Source organism: Ursus americanus, chromosome 22 (genome assembly GCF_024610735.1).
Source record: "Ursus americanus isolate L20-20 chromosome 22, mUrsAme1.1.p, whole genome shotgun sequence".
NCBI classification, from domain to species: domain Eukaryota; kingdom Metazoa; phylum Chordata; class Mammalia; order Carnivora; family Ursidae; genus Ursus; species Ursus americanus.
The window spans coordinates 42,475,670-42,488,998 of NC_142148.1; the positions used below are offsets into that span (position 1 = coordinate 42,475,670).

The 13,329-nt window shown below is 46.1% G+C and overlaps 1 protein-coding gene across 1 annotated transcript in view; it reads left to right on the forward strand.

The window, feature by feature from the left end:
* Nucleotides 1–13,329, forward strand: part of SLC24A3 (solute carrier family 24 member 3) — a 472,928-nt gene that overhangs the window by 57,597 nt on the left and 402,002 nt on the right. The window contains exon 2 of the mRNA XM_045809788.2: nt 2,534–2,662. Coding sequence (XP_045665744.2) covers nt 2,534–2,662 — 129 coding nt within the window. The remainder of the gene's footprint in view (nt 1–2,533; nt 2,663–13,329) is intronic.

Sequence of the window (13,329 nt, forward strand, 5' to 3'; positions counted from 1 at the left end):
AATCAAATCGAAAAATGGGCAGAAGATATGAACAGACACTTTTCCAAAGAAGGCATACAAATGGCTAACAGACACATGAAAAAATGTTCAAAATCATTAGCCATCAGGGAAATTCAAATCAAAACCACATTGAGATACCACCTTACGCCAGTTAGAATGACAAAAATTGACAAGGCAGGAAACAACAATTGCTGGAGAGGATGTGGAGAAAGGGGAACACTCTTGCACTGTTGGTGGGAATGCAAGTTGGTACAGCCACTTTGGAAAACAGTGTGGAGGTCCCTCAAAAAGTTAAAAATAGAGCTACCCTATGATCCAGCCATTGCACTACTGGGTATTTACCCCAAAGATACAGACATAATGAAGAGAAGGGCCATACGCACCCCAGTGTTCATAGCAGCATTGTCCATAATAGCTAAATCATGGAAGGAGCCGAGGTGCCCTCATGACTGGATTAAGAAGATGTGGTCCGTATATACAACGGAATATTACTCAGCCATCAGAAAGAACGATTACCCCACATTTGCAACAACATGGACAGGACTGGAGGAGATTATGCTAAGTGAAATAAGTCAAGCAGAGAAAGACAATTTTCATATGGTTTCACTCATTTATGGAACATAAGAAATAGCAGGGAGATCGGTAGGAGAAGAAAGGGAAGAATGAAGGGGGGGTAAACAGAAGGGGGAATGAACCACGAGAGACTATGGACTCTGGGAAATAAACTGAGGGCTTCAGAGGGGAGAGGGGTGGGGGATTGGGAATAGTTATTTCAAGACATACTTACTGAGCACCTCCTCTGAGTCAGGAGTAATTTGGTGTTAGAGAGACAACAGTGGACAGAGTGGACAACATCCTTGTGCCCTCTTTCTTTCCCAAGCAGTGTTGTGAGGTTCAAATTCAACAATGAAGGTGAAGCCATTTGGGAGACTAAAATCACCATGGAAATAGAGGAATGGGTATTATGACCTTCAGCTCTTCATTGCCCATTTCAGAACACCACCCTGATATGACTAGATGGGATGCACGCTCCAGCCTTTCATGAAGTCCACCCGGCATGAATTAGGCCCTTATCTTGTACTTAGATCCATTTTCTGCCCACAGCAAGTCTGGACACTCAAGGGGTGTCCCTTGCCTCATGGCACATCTTTCTTTAGTGCTGTGCTGCCAGAAAGACCATCTTTCCTTGCTTTTTCCACATCCCAGTGGCCCTCTGATGTCCAGTTCTGTTGGTTCTTGCATTCTGTCTTACCTGATTTGTCCATAGTGGTCAAGGCCATTGGCCACTCTTGCAATTCCCTTTCTGCTGACCTTGTCTTATGCCATTTCCCATCCTCTTCCCCTTCCTTTCATGATCCACTTCTGAATTCTTTTAGTCTACTTGCTCTCTGAAGTAATGTTGAGTTCCCCACGACCTCTTCTCTTCTCTTTAGTCCCCTCCCCTCTTCCAGAAGACCCCATACATCATGTCTCATACTCTTCCCTGTTTGCTTATGACCCTCCTGATGCTGTCTGTAGCTTAGCTTACTCCCCTGAGGTGTCTCCACCCACACACACACTGGCAGCTTACCTCCCTTTCCGTGCTCTGCAGACACTTCAAGCTCAACAGGTCCTTAACGGAACGTGCTCCGTTCTCCTCTCTGATGTGCCCTTCATCTTTGTTCTTTCTCCTGGTGCGTCGGTCCCTACAGTTGTCTCAGCTGGAGACCTCAGCACTGTTAATGCTCATCCCATAATGCATTCAGTGGTTCAGCGTTTCCATATTTGTGCTTTCATCTCTTGTGTATGGAAGTCTTGTTATTTGGCGTTCACTGGCCCAGACTCTAGGGATGTTCGCATGGTTCCCTAGCTAGGGCAAGCCTCCAGAAGCAGCTCCTGAGAAAGTGTTCAGCTGTGGGAGCTGTATTTGGGAGAAGTAAATGTTGGTGGGCTTGAGACAGTCATGCTGACTTCATGGACCTAATTGTGCCCATCTCTTCCCAAATCCGTGTTTAGTAAGATCACATGGGCCATGTTGAAATTGGCCATGATGAGAATATTTACACTCTGGAAATTGGCCAGGGGCTCCAAACCAGGACTTTTCCCCCCAGAGTTGGTGGTTAAACATTTTTCAGCATGTTACTGGGAGTGAGGAATTAAGGCAGGGAAGGACAGCTGTTAATATATTGTGTTTTATCAGGAGAGTTCTACTGTAGACAACTGGAGCATAATCCCAGTGGAGAAAAATCTGTAATCCAGTTTAGAATAGACACTTCACAGTCATCCCACTGGAGCAGGTGAGGTAGTAATACACCAGTCCCTACCAGTCAGTGGCTGAGGGCAGCCTCTGTTGGGCCCAGCAGGATCCAGCAGCCAGAGGAAGCCCGCAGGCAGTCAGAGGCCACATGGATGGATATGGTGATAAGGCCCAAGAGGGGAGGGATAGGCTCATCATTGAGCACGTGGTGGCTGATGAAGGCACTGGAGATTCAGCATTGGGAAAGGCCAGAACCCAGCTGTTAGTGATGTGTGGTTATGCTCTTCTTCTCCCTAGACCTCGACTTCATGGACCTCCTAGGGGAAGACCGACAATGGACAGTGGGGAGGAAGTTAATGCAGGTGAACGACACTCTGACTTCAGAAGATGCAGGACTCCGAAGCAGCAAGAACTGCACTGAACCAGGTAACAGTCACAGCTGCTGCTGTGGGCAGTGGCTGCCATTTTCTCTGGTTATGGCTAAGCAAGAGCTGGACTCCATCCTTTCCCTTTGAGTTCTAACCCAGAGAGATCATAGGGACATTTAGGGCAGGTGTCTAAGAAACTGAAAGGTGATATTCCCAGGGACCATTCAGGTGTGATTCTACCTCTGTATTGTTTTTCGAGGGCATGGGTGAAAAGGTAAGTCAAAGTCAGTGATTCTCCTAATTCTGTGCTATCAAATGTGGAGGCTGGTGCTCTCAAGTGGGAAACTGAGTTGGGAGCAGGATGGGTGAGGATGTTCTCTGGCCATCTTTGCTTTGATCCCTGGAATCCTCTCTGGCTGGTTTGTAAGCAGGAGCCTTGTTTCTGTCTCACTAAAGACACAGGGGTTGAACCATATCTTTAACTGTGTTGGTTGGTCTTCTTGGAAGAAGTGAATATTCATTTATCAGATGTCATGTTTGATATCTGTTGTGTCTTTCCTCAGAGAGATATGGAACATCTTATCTCCAATGTATTGAACTTGAAAGGAAAGCAAACACAAAGGGAATGAAGGGGACTTGGAATTGTCAGAACTCAGCTCACCAAATCTCAGGAAAGGCGAGCATCTTCTGGATGGATGAGGGCCTTGCTAGTTTAGACCAGGGGTCAGCGAACTTGACTCACAAATGGCCAGACAGGAAGTGTTTTAGCTTTTGCAGGATATATGCCATGTCTATAGTTTTTGTTTTTTAAAACACCCTGTTATAACCCTTTACACATTTAAAAACCATTCTTCGCTCACAGATGGTACAGAACAGGCACTGGATGGTATTAGGCATGTGGCTGTACCTTGCCAACCCCGACTTGGGCTGTTTGGCTCTCTGGGCCTCCTGTCTGTGTGTGGTGGGAACTTGGGCCCCATGCGTGCCCCCTCTGAAGGGTCGGGCTCAACCATGTGTTGATACCACATCCAAAGGCCAGTCTCATTTTTAGTGTCACGCTGGAAAGATATAAACAGTCTTCATTGCAGCTGAATGAACCTTAGACCTTTGAGAACAGAAGGTGCTCTGTGAAGTTGTACGTCTACCTTTCTCTGGGGGGAAGGTGGGCAGGGGTGTCCTTCACCACCATACTAGAATTTTAATAGTGCATTCCCAAGCAGAGCTGGAAAGAATTAAAACTAGATTACCAGTGCCCACCCCCACCCCAAACCCACAACAACCCACAATGCTACATAATCTGTATTCCTCAAGCTGGAGAATTCAGGGATTACTGTGGCTATTATTAAATGCTCTGAAGGAACACCCTTGAAGGTTAGTAAGCACATGGCTGCTCTGTGAAGTAGAACAAATATGGGTGTGATGGGTTTGAGTGCCGCACTGAGCCAACAGAGCCCTTTGTAGAGAGATGTACCAAGAACCCTGGTTGCTGATCTGGTCATGTAGCCAAATATTTTTCTGTATCTTCCTATAACTAAGAGGCAGGTGGTCAGCGAGATGTCAGAAGACAGGAAATACAGCATTAGGGAGGCCAGTTGGCACCTTTGGTATACCTTTGGTATGGGGAAGAAGGGAGTCACATGCAGTACAGTGACTGGCTCCAGGTTGAGGTCAGCCACCACGCTCAGAGCCAGTGGTGATGGAAGGGGCTTCTGTTCCCTGTTGAGGAATGTGTGTTGGGGAAGGTGGTGCTGTCTCTGTGAGTGGCATTGTTCATTGTATCGAGAAGTGTCTTTCTCAGAGTGACAGGTGTAGAAGAATAAAGCACATTAAAAGCCCTTGCAAGAGAGGAAATGACTCAGCTCCCAGGTAGAAAAGATGTCCAGGTTTTTAAAAAGAGCACCAGGCTAGCCCCTGCTGGTGTTGGCAGGGAGGGCACAGGGGGAGAGAAGAGGAAGGGTTTCTAGAGGGCAGTGGGAGGAGTGAACAAGAGCTCATAATGCTGCTTAGAGCTAGTCCAGAAAGAATAAAGACCTAGAAGGAACATTCTCGATGTCTTTGTTTGGGGGCTATGGGAACTGGGTTTGATTTCTGGGGTCCTTGACTCCGAGCCAAAGGCTACATACAAAGAAGGTGATCATGCCTGAAACAGGAGGGGTCTTTTTTAAGTCCTGACACAGCAGGGGCCTGCCTGGAGTCTCTGTTCTTCACCAATCCTGCTTTGACCACCCCAAGCTACTGTGACCATTGTTTGCTGAATGTTTATGGTACAAATGTCTCTAACTGTGCTGTCCAATATAGACACTCTGTGGTGACTTAAAGTCAAATTAATTCAAATTAAATACATAAAAAATTCAGAATCTCAACTGTGCTGGCTACATGTCAAATACCTAATAGCTGTGTGTGGCTCGTGGCTACCATATTGGAGTGCACAGATAATAGACCATATCTATCATCACAGAAAGTTCTATTGGACAGGCAGGTCTAGAACTTCCAATTGTCTTTGGACATATCTCCTGCCTTCCCAGCTTAATTACAAGCACCTCAAGGTTATCAAGCGGACATGTAGATTTGAGAGCCCCATCTCTTCCTGGGTTTTGGGGGTCACCCTCACCTGGATTTGAATCCCAGCTTAGAAGCTGTGGGCTTTGGGCAAAATAGGCTTTCTGAGCCTCTGTCTGCTTCTGTGAGAAACTGAGGTAATCACTCTGACCTTTCATGACTATTGCGAGGATTGGTAACGAAGTCATAAGGTATGACCAGCTTAGTGCCCTGTGTGTGATAGTTGTATAGTAGGAGCTCACTCGTGAATTTCTCACTGTCTGCTGGGGGCAGCCGTCCGTCCATTACTGGTGGGTCATGGAACTACCTTCTCCAGCCCTTTCTCACAGGAGTGGGCACATTCGGCCCATCTGGTTCTGTCAATAGACCATGTCCTCAGGTGGCCTGGGGTCCGCGCAGTTAGGAAAGTGGGCTGAGAGGTTCAAGCACTCTTTCCTAATACAGACAAGCTTGAAAGATCCTGCCACCATAATGAGCATAGCACCTCTGAGGAATGTTCTCTTTCTACGAGAACATGGTCGAAACATGACCACAGACACATGTGACCCCCAGTAACCTTGGTGCTCTTTCCAGAATGCTGTTGGAAGTCTGCTTCTCAATCTACATGGAACAGATATTTTATGCAAAAATGTCGAGAGCAACAGCACTCGTAAGGTCAGGATTTGGAAGTAGTATTCATCTTCCCTATCTCTTAACTTACTGTGGGACGGCAGGACTGAGCTGGGCTGAGCCAAGGCCCAGTTGCCCAGGTTTCTGTAAGAGGTCAGAGCAACCCTGTAAGCAGTGAATATTGCTTGTATGGGTTGAATGCAGTAGTGTCCTTTCTCAAAAGTCTTCAATGTTGGGGCTAGGAAGAGAGCCATGTGGTTTCTGGACCAGCCTCCCTTCCACTTTGTGATGTCAGTAGAACAAGAGTCTACTTCCAAAGATGATGGATCGAGCTTCCCTCTGTGCTCAGAGGGGTGATTATTTACTCAGGGACCTGAGTACTTGGGGTGCCAGCATGTGCCGTGGCCATGTGAATAATGGTGCCAAGGTCATAGGCAGGAGTTAATTTGGCTCTTGTCATAAGGTACACCTAGTGCTACTAGTCATGTCACTGGGCTTCTCAGACTGTGTTCTTGGAACCCCTGTCTTTAGGTGCCATTAGAGTAAGTAGATTCTGAGCCTGGAGATGGAATGACGTCCATCCTGGTCATATTCTCTCTTCAGGATGGGGGGATGGTTTGCTCCTCAGACGTCAATTTCCTCATCTATGAAATAGAACTGCAACTAGTTTATCCTTTCTACTCCTTCCACTGTACAAATCCAGTAGTTCCACAACATTTCAAGAAGAGAGATTCATGAAAACCCAAGATGCCCTGCTCCACTTTCCTGAATAACTTCTTTGCATTTGCAGAATTCCATGTCGTACCTCACCCCTTCCTTGGACCCTCTTTCCCCTCTCCTCTTCTGCTCTACCCCTTCCCTGCCCTGTCCCCCATCTCCCTCTTTGCCTTCCTCTTAAAAACAGGTGCCCAGAGCACCCTCCCAGGGGACGATCAGGTTGTAGGGTGCTCAGTATAGTGTCAGTGCGGTCTTTGGTTGGTGTGGGAACGTTAAGATGACACATTCTTCATATGACAGCTGCCACTATAAAGACATGTTGTTCTGCAGTATTTTGGATTTTTTTTTTAAATGGCATTCTTCTCTTGCCCCTCCAAGACATAGTTTTGGTGGAAATTGGTAATTTTTTGTGCCTCCAGAACTGCGTGAAAAAGACTAAGCTCTGGGCTCCAATTTTTCTGCAATCGTTCCAGTCCTCTGTGAATTTTTAAGGTTGTTTCCTTAGCCTGACACTGCCGATTTCATCTAGAGCCTGGAAACATATTGTTTTTTGGCAAATAACACTTGAAACTGTTTACTCAGATGACCTATTAAGTGAAATTTAACTTTGAATAAATTTTATCCATGGAAAATTAAGTTAGCTAAATGTAATATTGAGAGTGGTGGACAACTGTAGCAGGAATGAACTCTTTGTAGTATTTATTTGTACACTTTGCAGAATTTTATTTATATACTTCGCAGTCTGTCTCCAGAAAAATCTATCATCTTTTGGTTTTTAGTTCTTTGATGTTTTAAGGAAATGAGCTTTTCCTCAAAGTGCCTCCTTCAAATAAACTTTGGAAGAAAGAGCTATTTAAAATGATAGCCTTTGGCATGGGCTTCACTCTGAGATCACGGGATGTACTTTTGAAAAAGGGCTCATCTCTCTCTCTCTCTGCCTCGCCTTACTTGGGTCTAAGATCCTTGGGCCTGTGCTATAGGCACCTATGGGGCACACCGGTAGTGTTTACTGGATCAGGTATCTATTGGAATATCCAGAAAGCACATGATCTGAGAGTCAAATATGAGTTGTCGTAGAGGAGGGAAGCCAGAGGTCCATGTAAGAGAAACAATATGGGTAAGGTCAAGGGGTGAGTATGGCCACAGACTGGCAAGCAGCGTAGACTGATTCATGGTGTAGGTCATGAGAAAGTTAAGTGTTGGGATCCTACTTTTTTTTTTTTTTGACTTTAAACCATAACATCAAGGCCAGTTGGTCTAGGGAGGTAGGTGGGAGGATGGGTGAAATAGGCGATGGGGATTAAGGAGTGCGTTTGTTGAGATGAGCACTGGGTGATGTATGGAAGTATTGAATCAGTATAGGTATGCTTGAAACTAATATTAACGTGGTGTGTTCATTAACTGGAATTTAAATAAAAACTTAAAAAAAAAAAGGGCCAGTTGGTCTATAATCACAGGGCTGGGCATGACTGATCTACAAAGCATGAGAAGTCCAAATCTCTCATCTTTCATGTGAAAAAAAAAAAAAAAAGATCCGGAGGATATGAGTGACTTGCCTAAAGTCACAGCACTTGTCAGAAGCAGAGTAGAGTGCCCTCCCAAACTGCCATGCATACTCAATACATATTGATAATTAGATAGAAAGCCTGACATTTGCATGATTTAGGGTAGGACTATCCTGTAGAATTAGAATACAGGCTACAGATATAGTTTTAAATTTTCTAATAGCTTTGTTAATAAGGTAAAAAGAAGCAGGTGAAATTAACTTTAATCATACATTTTAGGGGCGCCTGAGTGGCTCATTTGGTTAAGTGTTGGATTCTTGATCTCAGCTCAGGTCTTGAGCTCAGGGTTGTGACTTCAAACTCAGTGTTGGGCTCCATGCTGGGTGTGGACCCTACGTAAGAAAAAAAATACAATATATAATAAAATATATAATAAAATATAATATATTATTTACTTAATGAAATACATACAAAATGTTAAGGATTTAATATGTAATGAAATAGATACAAAATAATATAATATGTAATAAAATATAATACAATATTATGTATATATTTTTTATTTAAGGAAATATGTACAAAATATTAAGAATGACAAATCTCAAATCGCCTCAGTGTTTTATCCCTGGGTTTGAACCCAGTAAAGAACTAAGGTTTTTTTAAAGAAAGTCTTAAAATCTTTTCTTTATTGTACTAGCTTACATAACTTTCACCAACTTCTCTCTGCAGATATGATTTTCATAATGATTCACATAATACCTTTGACACTCTTAAGTGCATGAAGTTAGGAACTTATTGTGATCTGCTCTTTAATTTGTAGCAAACTCATTACTGAATTGGTTAGATAGGGTAAGAATAGCTGCTGTAACAAAGAAGTCCTGCAGATTTGGGAATTTAACACAGAAGTTGTTCATTTCTTTCTTGTGGAAGGTTCTGGCCTCTGGGGGCCCTATTGCAAGAGGTGGTCCATGGATTCTGAAGCCTTCCATTTTGTGACTTTCCCATCCTTACGCTTGGTTCCCAAGGGTGTTGTGCTTCTCTGCTTTCAGAGACAAAGGCATGGAGGATTGTGCCTAGCTGAGTTTGAGGGACTAGATTCTCACTCCTGCTCACATGTCACAGGCTAGGGCTCAGTCACATGACAATGCCTCACTTCCAAGGAGGCTGGGATTTGTATGTATTAGCAGGGTGCCCTCAAGGAAGAGAGAGCAGATCTGGTGAACAGCTAGCTAGTCTCTGCTACCGTATTTCCCCCCAAACTTGTTTTTTTTTTTTTTTTGAAAAAACAAACTTCTCAGTTTTCCTTTACGCTTATCTTATTATAAAAGCCAAATTCTAAAAAAATTCTTGGTTTGACCTTCATGATTCTCACTTGGTCAAGGTGACACAATTCGACTCTCTTATCCCCTCGGGAGGGTCACAAGTGAGGTAGGAACTGTCCCAGTCGTGCCTTTTTGAGCATTGCATCTCTTCTTTGTAAATATGAGAACCCCAGGAAACATAATGAATGTTTGATGCATGAAGTCATGGGCAATAACGTTAAGAGCTTAGGTTCCGGAGGAAATCCTAAATCTCAGTTCCATCACTTTAAAAACCTATGTGATGCCAGGTGAGTGTCTTAAATTCTTCAAACCTCATTTCCACCATCTGCAAAATGCAGATCAAGATGCCCACGTCACAGAATTGTGGTAATCATGAAGCCAGTTATGCTTCATAAACAGCTGGAGCCTCGCTCATAGTACGTGCTTATTAAATTGTAGCTACATTATCTTTGTTACCAAAAATATAATGGAAGACAGACCCACAGAGGTCATTTATAGAGACTTTGCCACTCTGAGGCACATTAGAACATGGTGGGATTATGAAGATTGTTTTAAAGATGGATATCTTTTGAGTGCAGTTTGGCCCCAGCGCGGTATTCTTATAGCTGTGTGAATGAGGCATGTCAAGAAATTAACCAGGAGGCTTCTGACTAATGCTGTTTCCTGGCCTCAGAGGCCACCATATAGACACATAGGATGAAATAAGGAGTACAGGACTTTCTATTGCACACTAATGAAGGGTTTAAAAGTTTCCAGTTCTGGGAGGAAAGGCCAGACGCTATTTATTTCTTCTAGCTTCAGCATCCCTTTAGGACTTGTTTCTTGAGACATTCTTAAAAGCCCCATTCTTTAAAAGTAGCCCGGGCAGACCAATCCAGTGGATGGTGCGTAGAATCTTCCCGAAACACAGGTGAAGGATGATGAGCTCTGCTCTTAGATGCTTTTGTGGGCCCGCCTATTTGCGCAGGACTTTAGACTTTTAAAGCATTTTTACATTCACTAGTTCATCGGGACATATTTGGGTCCTGGAACAAAAATACCTGAAGGCCAGGAATGACTATATTGTTGATAGATTAATTAGACCTAGACCGAGGCCAGTTGGGTTAAAGAATTGAGCATTCATACTCATAAATGTGGAAAGAAACTTAGGGATTCTTGATTCCAAACCCTTTTCCTCAAGCCAGGGCCCAGCTAACTATGGCCCTTGACCAGATCTGACCTGGTGACTGTTTTTGTAAATAAAGGTTTATTGGAACACAGCTATACACGCCCATCTGTGTCTGTGGCTGCCTTTGCTGTAGGAAGGTGGAGCTGAGTAGTTGCAACACAGACCTCAGGTCCTGCAAAGCCTAAAGTATTTACTCAGCGGCCCTGTACAGGAATGTTTGTAGCTACCTCCTGCTCTAGGCCTTGGGACTGGTACCTCAGGTGGCCTGGAGGAGAGGTTAAGGCAAGAATGATACCCCCACCTCTCTCTCTGTTCTTCCTGACCCTTCTCCCAGATGGTGCCCGTGCCATGTTAAAACGAGTGTCCTATTAAATATTTTTAACATCACTCCTGGCCTGGGACTCAGGGACTTCCCCCTTTTGGTTTTCTCTCTCATGCATAGACACACAATCAAAACCCTTCAGCATTGTCTGTCCATGTGTTAGGGATTCTATGTAAAGTAGAAGAGGTAATGTTCACTCCCATAAAGATGCTTGAAACCCACTGGTCTGGACTAACTCCTTGTTCCAGAGCATCCGGGCAGCTGGACCACTGGCCCAGGCTTTCTTACACCTGGAATTGCTTCCCTTTGGGTTCAGAGGGTGAAGCATCCATGACGGGCTGGCCGCTGAAGAGCACAGTCAGCCCCCACCACATGCAGACAGTTTGCCCAGGTACCTCCAGAGCAGTGAGCTCCCCTGTGTGTGGAGGCCACGGGCATCGGATGGGGTGGCTGGCCGTGGGGTCAGCTCAAGGGTCGGTCACCTCCTGGCCGTGGTGCACCCCTGGGCTGCACCTGCATGGCTTTTTGATAGTGGCAGCAAGAGCCACTGCTTCCTTGTGGCCCCGGCTCCATCTCCAGCCCTGTGGGAGTTTATTCTTGCCTGCCTTGGATTCCTCAGTGGTGCCACAGCACACCCGAGGTGACTGGGGGACGTTTTTCTTTTCTTTCTTTTTTTTTTTTTTTTTAAAGATTTTACTTATTTATTCGACAGAGATAGACAGCTAGCGAGAGAGGGAACACAAGCAAGGAGAGTGGGAGAGGAAGAAGCAGGCTCATGGCGGAAGAGCCTGATGTGGGGCTCGATCCCATAACGCCGGGATCACGCCCTGAGCCAAAGGCAGACGCTTAACCGCTGTGCCACCCAGGCGCCCCTGGGGGACGTTTTTCTTGATTTACACCTTCCAAAATGATCTTGTGCCACAGATAAACCCATTTCACGGATGAAGCCAGGACTGAGGTCGAGGGGCACGAAGGGGCATCTCCGGATCCACCTCTGGTTGGACCTGCTCTTGCACTTCCCAACCTTTCCTGCCTCTGGCCATGGGACTGGGCTGTGTCCCCTCACCCTGGGTCTGTGTAGAGTCGGCCTGAAATCACATCTGCAAATTGGGGTCACCAGGAGGACACCACCCTGCTCTCATACAAGTGCTCTCATGTAACTAAGGGCGGCCCTTCTCAAAGTGAGGCAGCCCAGCAGCCACAGCCGCAGCAGCCCTGGGAGCTTGTCAGAAATGCGCATTCCCGGGCTCCACCTGAGACTTCCTGGGCCAGAGCCGCTGGGAAGTGGGCCCACCAGAGGGTTTTCACAAGCTCTCTGGGAGCTTGTTAGATGCACTTGAGTGTGAGGAGCCCTGGCTTTGCTCCCTGGAGTCCCCTGCGGAGATTTCAATCCAGGCCCCATGCCGGACCAACTCAAGTCTCTGGGACTGGAAACCAGGCTTCAGGGGTTTGCAAGCTCCTGGGTGATGCCAGGGTGCAGTCAGGGCTGAGACCATGGCCTGTGGCCACCCACCTCCAGGCACTGGCTGGCTCTGGAAAGCAGGCCCTGGGAATCTGGCCAAGAGGAAGAGAACTGGTCTGGTGAGCCCAACCAACAACCGACCAACCAACCAGAGGGAGGGTGTCAGCCAAATGTAAGACACCAGACCTGTCTTGCCGTAGGTTCTGCATTCCTTCTGCATTCATTCATTCATTCATTCATTCATTCATTCATTCTTTGTGAACCACACAATCATTCATTTTCAGACTCCATTTTGGGGGTCCCTGGGTGGTGTTTCTCAGTTTCCTTCCCCCAAGAAACACCAGGATGGAGTTTCACGTAGCTGTATTTTAAAATATCCGAGGGGGGCACCTGGGTGGCTCAGTCATTGAGTGTCTGCCTTTGGCTCGGGGAGTGATTCCGGAGCCCTGGGATCAAGCCCCACATCGGGCTCCCTGCTCTGCTGGGAAGCCTGCTTCTTCCTCTCCCACTCCCCCTGGTTGTGTTCCCTCTCTCGCTGGCTGTCTCTGTCTCTGTCAAATGAATAAATAAAATCTTTAAAAAAAATGTTAAAAAAAAAAAAAGTCCATCTGAGGATGCCTGGGTGACTCAGTTGGCTAAGCGTCTGACTCCTGATTTCAGCTCAGGTCATGATCTCAGAGACGTGAAATCAAGCCGTGCATTGGGCTCCATGCTGGGCGTGGAGCCTGCATAAGATTCTCTCTCACCCTCTCTCTCTGCCCCTCCCCACCCTCTCTCTTCTTCTCTAAAAAATAAATAAATAAAATAAAAGGTATGTCTGTGAGAGTTGGGTGGGAAGGGAACGGAACTGCCTCGCCTTTCAGGAGATCTGATCTTGTGTTCCCCACCTTGGTTGCTGAGTGCTCACCTCTCCCACTCCCTGTCTCCCTCCTTCTCAGAACACTGGGCTGTCTGGGACCCCTGGGCCAACCCAGGACTGACTGTGGGCCTGGGGCCAGGGCCTTGGGGTGCTGACTGCCTCTCCCTGGGCACTCTGATCCTGACTGGGACACACTCAGGCC